The 12,029-nt window shown below is 31.3% G+C and overlaps 1 protein-coding gene across 1 annotated transcript; it reads right to left on the bottom strand.

Moving 5' to 3' along the window:
* Window positions 1-4,530: 4,530 nt before the first annotated feature.
* Window positions 4,531-6,415, bottom strand: LOC105124528 (psbP domain-containing protein 2, chloroplastic). Its single transcript, XM_011024574.1, has 3 exons — window positions 5,995-6,415; window positions 5,741-5,896; window positions 4,531-5,245 (listed from the first exon to the last, which is right to left on the bottom strand). Exons 1-3 carry the CDS (start codon window positions 6,343-6,345, stop codon window positions 4,985-4,987), a joined length of 768 nt encoding a protein of 255 aa, XP_011022876.1. The 5' UTR covers window positions 6,346-6,415; the 3' UTR covers window positions 4,531-4,984.
* Between the last annotated feature and the right edge of the window lie 5,614 nt (window positions 6,416-12,029).

The raw sequence follows: 12,029 nt of genomic DNA on the forward strand, positions 1-12,029 counted from the left end.
GAGCGGTTCTTTTTTCCGGTGAAATAAGGTTGGCAACTTGACAGATCCGATCCAGAGTGGGCCATCTGCTCAATACATGGGGTAACGAACATAGCAGGCAAGGGATGCCATTGAACATCCCTAGTTTGCATTTTCTTTCGACAGTTTCACTTTCATTTCATTCAGTTAACGAACTCAAAGCATTGATTGTACAAACTCTGTAAATGGTAGGTACGGGAACCCATCAAATAATTCCTGAAAGCTGGGGTCCGAAGCTCTAATCCCACTTGAAGAGACATCTGCTTGGCAATATGAACAAATGGGAAACCAAATCGATTTCATGGGAGATGGACTCGCTTTGGATCATTTTTCTCCCATAGAATCAGGAAGCACATGCACTTTGAAGGATTTGACTTGTTCCACAAACTTTCTTTTTTTATGCTGCTGGTGTACAGGACAAAATATTGACTTAAGTGTATCGATCAAGACAAATGAGCAAACAAAGCCGCTTATATATTATCACACTCCATGCCGGCAACCCCATATCATTGGAGCCACAAAAGGTAAACTGAAAGGTGGCTATCTTGCAAAGACAAATCATCTCGATATTTGAAACATTGACCGAATTAAAAATAGGAGTGGTTCCTATAAGAGCGCTGAGCTTGCCACGTTTCTCCAACTGCAGATATCCAGAAGCACCCTTGGTGGGTATGGGATGCCAAGAGCAAGCCAAACTCGGTCGTGGCTCAAAAGTAGCTTTTCATAGTAATAATAATAATAATAATAATAATAATAATAAAGATGATAGTTGTTATAATTCAATTATAAGTTATTTTTTAAAAATTAATTTTTTTAAAATTAAAAAAATAATAAAGGTTGATAATGTAAAGAAAACAAGCCGGGGAATAAGCTACAATTTTGAAGGAAATTCAATGCCTAATTGTACCTTATTATACCCAAAAATAAAAAAAAAATATCAATTCAAGGTCAAATTAAATGATTATTGAATGAATTTGCATAAAACTTAAGTCTAAGGACATAATTAATTTTTTAATAGGCCAATTTGATTTAACTAAAGGCCAAAATGAATTTTAATTATGTTTAAGAATTAATTGGGGTCCAATTAAATGATTTAATTAAGTACAAGGACTTAATTATACTTTAAATGGGTCAAATTAATTTTATTTGGGGCTTAATTGGTGAAAAATTAAGTTTAAGAGTCTAATTTGGGCTTAATTGAGAATATTGAAATTTTAAGAGACCAAATTTAATTTTTACCAAGTTAATTGATTGAAATTAGGGGCCAAATTGTACAAAAATTAAATTTTTGGGGTCAATTCAGGGTTAAATTGATAAAATTCATAGCCAAGGACTAATTTGCAAAAGACACCAAACTATAAGGGCTTAATTAACAAAGACTGAGGGTGAAATTGATAAAATTAAAAGTTTAATAGTCAATTAAAAGTTAAATTGATAAAATTCAAGACCAGAGATCATATTGAAAAAGGCACGTAACTTCGGGATTCCATTTGAAGTTTATTAGGGGCTTAATTGCATTAAATCATAAGTTTAGGGTTAATTAGAGGGTCAATTAAAATAAATTAAAAGCTAGAGGACTAAATTGCAAAACAATTAAAATCCCTAATTCAAACCTAAATTAGCGCCATTTTGCGTATTAAAAAAAAATAGACAACGTGTCGTCTGATCACTATTCATTATTATTTTTTTCGAAAAAGATAATATAGTCACTTATTTTATAGGTGCATTTAATACCTCTACACTCCACCAAATTTGACGAAACTTACACGAAAATGATCACATGACATCCCTCTATCTTCGGGTATGATCCATTCAGGTGGAATGATAGCACGTTGGCCTCGGTACCGGCCTAAAGAGGCTAACCCAGACAGCCTTTTCTGCAGATTTGACAATGCATCATGTCTACTTTGAATCAATGATTGAGTTTCTTTCCAACAAAATCAATGGCTGAAATTTTTATCTAGTGTGGGCAAGATTGTTCTCTTCCACTACCTATAAATAAAGGTGGATTTTATAGCCTGAAGGAGGGGAAAATTGAGTCCAAAGTTAGCCAAAAATCAGGCATTCCCGGTTCCAACCAACATTTTCCTCCCTTTCTTCTCTCTCCATCGTGTCTTGAGCCCTTGAAGACCCCACAAACACCTTTCTCCTCCACTAACAGACAATGATGCAGCTTCCCTACAAACCTAAATCTTCACTAGTGGCAGAACGATCACTGCGATCGTCGATCCTCTCCCTTTGCATATTTCTCCTTTCTTTCTCTTCCTACGACAGCCATCGTTAGCACCAACTCCACCGTTGTTTCCATTGCTGGCTTCAGGTCATCCTCCCCTGCTAGCCAGCCATCATCGCCATGCCATGTGGTTTGTTACCCTTCCCCTAGTTTTTCATCTTCCACATGAAAGTTCCATTGTTTGGAATAATGAAACGTCACGTCTACTATTCTAGTGGACCTTGGGCCAAACCCGTTCTGGCTCAGCCCAAATGACTAGGCTAGGTCTGGTCTGACCCCTGAAAAAATAAAAAAAAATCAAAAACTCATTTAAAAAATGTGATTTTCTCAAATATTTTTTTACTAATTTTTCATAATATTGAGTTGTATATTTGCACTGTAAATATAAATCTGGTATTAAAATAACCGATTTTCTCTCAAATATTTCAAAACAATTTCAAAATATATGTTTTTTAAAATTTCAAAACATTTTAAAAAACATATATATTTTATTGCATATAGCCAAATTTAAAAAAATTTCCTATCATATTTTTCATAAAAGAAATTTTTTGCATCTTTTTTATTTTTTAAAAAATCCAAAAATGGATATTATAACAAGTTTATGATTATTCATTAGGATTTGGCCAACATGTCAAAAAAATTTAATTTTTTTAGGATACAGATATAGACTTTAATATTTGAGAGATATAAAATTACACGATAAAGTATACCCTTAGGTGTTAAAGATACGAGGTATAAATACATGTGATGCTAAAATTCAGACTTTAGAACGATTAGGATTTAACCAAATAAGGTAAAGACTTTCTCATGAAGAGGGATCTGTCTTGAATCTTAGAAAAAACTAAGGAATAAAAACTCGATTAAGAAAAAAACAATCAAACAACAATACAGCTTATCTTAGGTAGGGTGGATTGAGGGTGATGCGTTTTCCCCTTACACAACTAGTCTCTTATTCAAACCCCCGCAGACCATAGGTTCTTAATGACCATAATACTAGATGACGACTTTTAAACATTAATTATAATTTTATGATTAAATCCAAAACTCTTTTCCAACATACAACACTTCACTCAAGAGGCACGACATAGAGCCTCCGCCACCATCATCAGACGATGTCGTGCTGGCTCACACCCCCGCGACAATAATAATAATTGTTATAATAATAATAATAAGCAAAATAATCTTGGAATGGTATGTTTTGATATATTAGTTACTTTTCTCAGTAATTTAACCTTCTCAATGAAAATTTTAGTTCTTTTTTCTTATAATTTTTTTCCATATTTCTTTTGAAAAAGTGTTATTCTTTTTTGATTTAGTCCTTTAATTTCAATTTTTTCATGTATTTTTTTTATTAAGTCCTTATTTTTTGGATTTTATTCCCTTAATCATTTTATAAAATTTTTGTTGGTTTTGATCTCATTCCTCAATTGGTTCATGATGTATTTTTTTAATTTTTTTATTTGTTTTGCTTGAATTATTTTCTTTTCAATTAGACCCTCAAATTGAAAAAAAAAATTGCCCTACAATTTATTATTTATTTTAATTTTCACCTTTATTTTTTTAATTATTATTCTTTTATTTTAGACCTTTTTGTGTAGTTAATTTTTTTCCCTATTATGTACTTCCATGTTTATTGACCCGGTCCAATTTTTTAATTTTTTATTTTATCCACTAAACATTGTTTTTTTCCCAAAATATCATGATATTTCTTGAAAAAATATTTTTGACTGGCATCATTAATTTTTATTTTATTATTTAATTAAAATAAAGCCAACTTTTTAATTTCAATTAATATTATAAATTGAATAATTAATTTTTTTATTTTTTAAAAACACAACTACATGGCTCTATTTATTTTTGAGTTTAAAAAGAGTTTTTGAAAAAATTTAAAATTTAACATTTTTTCTTTACTTCAAATTAATATTTTTATATTTTAAAATCATTTTAATATACTAATATCAAAATAATTTTTAAAAAATAAAAAAAATATTATTTTAATATATTTTTAAATAAAAAATACTTTTAAAAACAATCACAATCATACCATTATATATTACAAACCCAAAGAGGCTCCAAAACATTGCACGACCGTTTCCATCTCTTAAATATCTTCTTTTTTTCTGAAAAAATAAGGACCGCACAGCGGCCCCCTGCCTAAGTATTCTGCTAGGTAGTCGTTGGGCATGGCGGGGATGGAGTCCTCCCAATTTTCAGAGGTACAGCCAGTATCATGCTCAAGAAAAATAAACAATACAGATAAATCTTCTGTTTTGATGTTGAAACTTCCAGGACCACGAGCATTGGCATAAAGATCTTTAATATCAACCTCATTCTAGAAAATTGCCCATAGACTGAAAATGTATTACAGATTACAAAGACCAACAGGCACAAGCTTCAAGAATAAATAAAATAATAAACAAATTGAACAGCTATAATATTCTACTCTACTTTCCACTGCTCCAGGACAATTGACAGCATCCATAACGTTGCAAAGAATGTTCGGAATGGATATTATCAATGATCCTTGAAGAAGAAGATATCTTTTTGTTACAGGGAGAGAGGATTCATTTCTGTGACGAGTTGCAATGTCGTATAATCGGGCAAGGTTTGGTGACTTCATTTTTTATATAAATCTTGCATGAGACAAATGCAGAAGTTACCTTCAGCTTTGAGGGTTCAAGAAAGAAGTGTGTGCTCTATCCAGCAACTGCCCCAGAAGAGTGGGCTATAGAGTCATGTCATTGCTGCTGCGTCAAATGAATGAATCACTTCTTCCAAAGTTGTTCTGGTATCAGTATCAAGAGGACTCTCTGGCTTGTCTGAATGGGCAATATTTAAGAGGTAAAGCTTCTTAGAGGACACAAATGCAGCTGAGAAGATCCTCTTCATCCCTCCCCTTGTGCTGTCAACCTTGTACTCGAATTCATATACTTGCAGACCTCCATGGCCTGATCTCTCAGCCACTGAGATAACCTCGGCATCCTTTGTGCTTTCCTGTAGAACGAGAGAAATTATAGTCACCAAAACTTTGAACTCCCTCAAATTCATTTAGTTGAAAAATTGTAGCAATAGATGAACATGCCTAAGCACAACAATAAAGAGACAACGGGTCTTCTAATTGTTTCTCCACACATAACTACAACATTATTGCTTAAAAATCAATCTCTTCCCCGAAAATAGCAGCAGGACAAAAAAAAAGAAGACATGATAAAATAGCAGCGGATAAAAATTTCAGCTTACTGGACTATCGAATCTCAACAAAGAAGCTTGATTTCTAACCTTTTACATCAAAAAGTCGCATTCTTCTACACTCATCCGCATTTATCCAATTTTCAATGCCATTCTAACTTTATTTTAGCAGTTTTTACCAAAATCGACCAAATTCAACACAGATTCCAACCAAAAGCATCAAATTTCAGTAAATTTACCAAAACCAGCATTGCATAGAGAAGATTTCCATCAAACATTACATTTAAAAGCAATACTCACTTTTTTCTTTTCAGCTTGTATAAGCTTGTCAGCCACAAATTGAGGACTCCCAAATTCACCAAGACTAGCGAGACGAACTGGGGTCACCACAACACCAATATTGTTACTCCCTTTATTCACTTCTTCAAACAGCACTGTTGCCCCAGCTTTATCCACCTAATTCACACAAAACTAACCCTATTCTTTCAAAACAATAAACTACAAAAACTTCTTATATTTAATAAGCAAGTACTTATAGAGAGAGAACGAAGTACCTTGACATACGAAGAGGGTGTAAGGAGTGTGAAACCTTCCTTGGAATCAGTGTATCTTGCTAGCTCCAATTCTTGAGCGAAGATGGAGTTGTTAGACAAGTTTGGTAAGGACCCATTTATGAGGAGAGCAAGAACCGAGAGGTTTAGCTTTCTTCTCTTGCTTGAACCAAGTGATACTATTAGTGTTTCCTTCTGAGAGTCATTGATGCTTTCTGGGTTTTGTTTTTGGTTTGAGAAGGAGGCTTTTGGCAATGACGTTGAAGAGAAGGTTTTGGGAGAAAAAAGTTTGGGAGTGTGGTTTTGTTGGCAAGGACTGTGGCTTGTGAAAGAGAAGCTGACTTGCAGTGCCATTGGAAATGGAAATGATAAGGGACGTTTCTCATCCACACCATTATACGATGTCTCCTTCCATCAATTACTAGTTGGAAGCCCTTGCTTTGCTGACTTGTGGGTTGAATTTTTTTTTTTAATACAACAAAAAAATATTAAAATTATCAAAAGAATTATTTGATAATTTTATTAAACTGATGCAATAAATGAATTTTAAAACCTTTTGATTTGGTTTTTTATATAAATTAAATTTAAAATTAAATTGTGTAAAAATTATTTTTAATATAACTCAGTTAATATTACAAATATAAAAATAAACTGATAAATAAAAAAAATCTAAAAACAATTAATAAAAAAACCATTAAAAAACAAACAATTCAAAGGTGACATTTGCTTGTAACCTCGACAAAGATTTTCACATTATTTGAGAAATGAAAAATATTTTTCCGTGATCATTTTTTGTTAAAAGAAGGACGTGTGTGCTAAAAAATAAAAAACAATAATACAATGTCAAAAATTCAAGAGTAAAAAAAATTGGAGGAAGATATATTTTTATTAAGTATTTTTCTTTGGATTTTCAAAGTTAAATTTTTTTTATACTGCTAAATTACAAACTTTTTTATAATTATATGATCCTAAAATTAAAGGATTAAACTAGAATCTTAATTTGAATAAATCAATTGATTGTTTTTGAATCAGTTTATTATTTCAACTTATTTCACCTCGTAAATCAATTTAAAAACGAGTAAACAAATTCTTTTGTATTTCAAAATTAAAATTTAGTTATTTTCAATATCCTTCTTTAAACTTAATTTTTTTTATAATTATCAACACATCTCTCATCTTGATAAAAATATCATATTTAAGCGGCTTTGTGAAATATATCTACAACTTGTTTTTATATTTTTATATATTTGATTTTAATTTTTTTATTTATCACGCAATCTCATAATAGCCATCAATACGATTATACTAAGTCTATATCATTTATTGGAAGAATAATGAGCGTTGTAGAATATAAAAAATAATAATACAAAGTCGAACAATAAAAAGATTGGAAGAAATACATATTTTATAAGCTTTCTTAATTATTCTCTCTCGTTTTGTTCTACTGGATAATGCTGAATTATAAGTTTTTTATAAATATAAAATTTTAGATAATTAAATAATTAAAGTAATATAAAAAAAATCCTAATATAAACATAAATTGTAATATAAACATAACTTGTATTCTGTTGACTAATTGGCCATTTTGAATTAATCCACCACTTTCTATGTTTTTCAAAATTAAAATTTGGTTTACTTTCAACATTCTTTCTGCACCTCACCAATAAACCTGACAACAATTGCTCTCTTATATTTTCCTAACAATAATTACTTTCTCATATTTCCAATATCTTTTTTGACAATTGAGAAATATTTTTAAAACCCTTCAAAGATCTTAGTAATTGGATCCCTTATCACAATTTCTAGTAGACAACCTCAAGTCAAGGATTCAAGCCCTACATTCCTAGATGCTTATATTTTCAATCCACATTATAAAAATCATTTTTGACAATTTTACTTGATTCTTAGGTTCCACACCTTAGAAAGAAAGGTTTACTTATGTTAAGACCTCATTTATATTAAAGGCCTTCAGTTGGTCCTAAAATGAACTCTGGAGAAAGAGGCACCGGCTCAGCGGTGGAATGGCGCTTTGCGCCTTCTGCTGTCACGAGTTCGAGCCTTGGAGTTGCATGCCTGTCAGCCCCGCGCTGCCTTACCTGCCTGCTGGGTTTGCAGGGTGTTCAGTGGGCCGTGGGGATTAGTCGTGGTGCGCGTAAGCTGGCCCGGACACCCCACGTAAATCAAAAAAAAAAAAAAAAAAAAAAAAAAAAAAAAAGAAAAGATGCAATCAAGATACATCACAGAGTACAAAGTCCTATGGATTTCAAGGGGGTTGCTCCTAGCACAATGGTGAAGTCTAGAACAATATTTTGATAAGGATAGTTACTGTTGCACTTGTATATAGCTGCATGAAACCTCAAAATTCTTAGAAAAATAAATGATATGAACAGTTAGTTCCCAGAAAAATATTAAAGACTTAGTTTTTTTAAAAAAAATAAAATTATGCCTTAAGCTTTTCCTCAAATTCTTTTTTGATCCTTTTAGATTGATAGTTACATGTTTTGATTCAAAATTTCATTTTATTTGTATTTAAATTTTAAATTTGAAGTAAAAGATAAAAAATAAACATGAAAAGAGAGAGAAAATTATTAATTTTTTATTTTTTATAAATAAAAAAACTTATTTATATTGTTGATGAGTTTTATTTGATGAGAGGAGTTTCAATAAGATATTTTTTTTTTAATCTTGTTGGAAGAGATAGATCATAGTTAAGTAAAAGAATTTTTTTAATTTAATTTTATGGTTTTTTTTAGGACTGTTTTAAATAAATATTTTTTTAAAAAAAATTCTAAGATGCTTTGAGGTGTTTTTATGATAAAATATGTTAAAAAAATAAAAACATTTTTTCGGGGATAAAATCCCACCAGTCGGAATCTAGGAACGTTGTTTGTGTTTTTTTTTCCTAAAAAATAAAAGAATTCTTCACCCCTTGGAGTTTGGACCATAAAAGAAAGCTCAGGAACATAAGGCTGGTCTGGCGGGCCCGTTTGCTTGGCTTCTTTTTACATAGGCCAGGTGTACTAGCCCTCTCAAAGCCACTTGTCTAGCCTTCTTTTAACTTCTTTTTCTCTAAAAAACATTAATTAAAATTAAAATTAATCACAATAAATTAGTTATAAATATGTTTCGGCAAGTCTTCATTAAATTAATTTAGAAACTTTTTGAAGAATTATTTGATAAAATATATTTGAATTTATACATGTTTTCGAATAATAGCAAACGTTTGTTTATGTGCAATCCTCTCTCTCTCTCTCTCTCTCTCTCTATATATATATATATATATATATATTACTTAAAATGCTATTCAATTATATGTGTTTATTTTTAATATTATATAATTAAAAAAATAATTTTTAAACATAAAATTATTTAACTTAATCAAATTTATAATTCATTTAATAAATTTAACAGATTAATCTATATTAATATAAAATAATCATAGTTTTAAAATAAAATAAAGTACAAACATGTTTAATTTTTTTAGAATAAAATTTTGAACATTTTAACGAGATCATATTATGAATTTATGGTTGTTTTTTTTTTTCAAAAAAAAATTTCTATTAATAAGAACTTCATCGGCATTTTAAATCCGTATCCAAAGCAAATCATGAGCAACAAAACTAACTTGTAACTAATTTATGCTCTTCTAGTTTATCACTTTTCTGTTGTTCATGTACTTTGTCCTTCTAATTTTCGTCATTAAAATTTGCTGATTAAAGTTATTTTCTTCTTTCTCTTTTTTTGCTAAATTATCTATAGAAAATTTTCTTTGACAAATTGTTTTAAAAATAAAAAAAACTTCTTTCAAATCTTATTTTATGTAAGGATTATGAACACCACTTATCTCCACATTGGTATGATATTGTCCACTTTAGACCTAAGCCCTCATGGATTTGCTCTTGGATTATACCCAAAAGGCGTCATACCAATGAAGATATTTGTCCATCCTTATATACCCTTGATCCTCCCAATTTCTAACCAATGTGGGATTTTGATCGCATACCCAACAATCCTTCCCTCGAACAAAGGACCACTAAGCCTCTCCTCAAACGATCATTTATCCATCCACTCTCTACCAACCAGGATTTTTCATTCTCTACTTCATCGTGTTGGGGTCAGGACACGTCCATGAAACATCCGAAAAACACTACCTGACTTGAGGTTTTTTGCTCTTTCTAGGTCAACTCCTCTTCACCGTGTTGAGATTAGGACACGTCCATGAAGCATCCGGAGCACACCGCCTATCCAATAGAGCTGATCTATGGATTACATTGTAATTTTAATTAGGGCCCACCACCTTTTGTTCGACATTCCAAGGATTCATCCATCATGGCTAACTCGGGGGCATGACTCTGATACCATTTGTAAGGATTATGGACACCACCTATCTCCACATTGATATGATATTGTCCACTTTGGACCTAAGCCCTCATGAATTTGCTCTTGGATTATACCCAAAAGATCTCATACCAATGAAGATATTTGTCCATCCTTATATACCCTTGATCCTCCCCATTTCTAACCAATGTGGGATTTTGATCGCATACCCAACAATCCTTCCCTCGAACAAAGGACCACTGAGCCTCTCCTCAAACGATCATTTATCCATCCACTCTCTACCAACCAGGATTTTTCATTCTCTACTTCATCGTGTTGGGGTCAGGACACGTCCATGAAACATCCGAAAAACACTACCTGACTTGAGGTTTTTTGCTCTTTCTAGGTCAACTCCTCTTCACCGTGTTGAGATTAGGACACGTCCATGAAGCATCCGGAGCACACTGCCTATCCAATAGAGCTGATCTATGGATTACATTGTAATTTTAATTAGGGCCCACCACCTTTTGTTCGACATTCCGAGGATTCATCCATCATGGCTAACTCGGGGGCATGACTCTGATACCATTTGTAAGGATTATGGACACCACCTATCTCCACATTGATATGATATTGTCCACTTTGGACCTAAGCCCTCATGAATTTGCTCTTGGATTATACCCAAAAGATCTCATACCAATGAAGATATTTGTTCATCCTTATATACCTTTAATCCTCCCCATTTCTAACCAATGTGGGACTTTGGTCGCATACCCAACATTTTATATATGTAATTTTATTTATTTATTTTCCAATAATGATAAATAAAAATAAATTAAATATCTTTTTTATATTAAATAATAGTTAGAAAACCCAAATCATTTCGGTAAATTCATCCAAATTTACGCTAAGTTTCATATAAAGTATAAAAGATTAATCTAGTAAAAAGGTCAAATTAATCTATAATTGGTCAAAACTCACACTTTTTTAATTAACTTAGATAAACTTGTAAATTAGTCCAATAAGTTAACCTTAATTAAATTTAATAATATTAAATAAAATCATATAAAAATTATAAAATATGGTGAATTCTAATCGTCATAAGTTTTAATGTTAGAGAGAGGCATAATTGCCCTTGAAAAATATTAAAAGGAAATTTAATTTCGATTCATATATAAATTAATTTACAATATCTCTTACCAATGAGAAAAAAGAAAGAAAGAAAGAGAGAGATTGAAGTGGTATTTTTCTACTAAGTTCCATCATCCTTGACACTTGGATGTTCACCATCCGCCCACCATAGGGCATGGGGTGATTTGCGGCCGAAATGGTGGTGAGCAGCAGCCCTGCATGGAGGGGATGTTTTCTAAAGAAAATTAATTTAGTATCTATACTTTTGAATGATTCAATTTAACCCTTTTCTAAGGATTTATATAACGAAAATCAATGATTGAGATCAATCGACTAATACCTTATCAATTTCGGTGTATTAAATCTAAACCCAGTAAAATCTGAGTTGGGCTTGAGGTCATATAAAGCCCAACTAAATCCTACTTCAACCTTCCTTTTTGACATGGTTTTTAAATCTATTGAAGATCAATCCAGGCCTGAATTATAGATTTTAATTGGGTTATTAAGTTATTTCGGATGCATCCTTAATTTTTTATTTTTTTAGAAATAAATAATTAGCAGGTTGAAATAGGTTTTTAATAAAATCAATC

Source organism: Populus euphratica, unplaced genomic scaffold (genome assembly GCF_000495115.2).
Source record: "Populus euphratica unplaced genomic scaffold, PopEup_1.0 scaffold35.1, whole genome shotgun sequence".
NCBI classification, from domain to species: Eukaryota; Viridiplantae; Streptophyta; class Magnoliopsida; order Malpighiales; family Salicaceae; genus Populus; species Populus euphratica.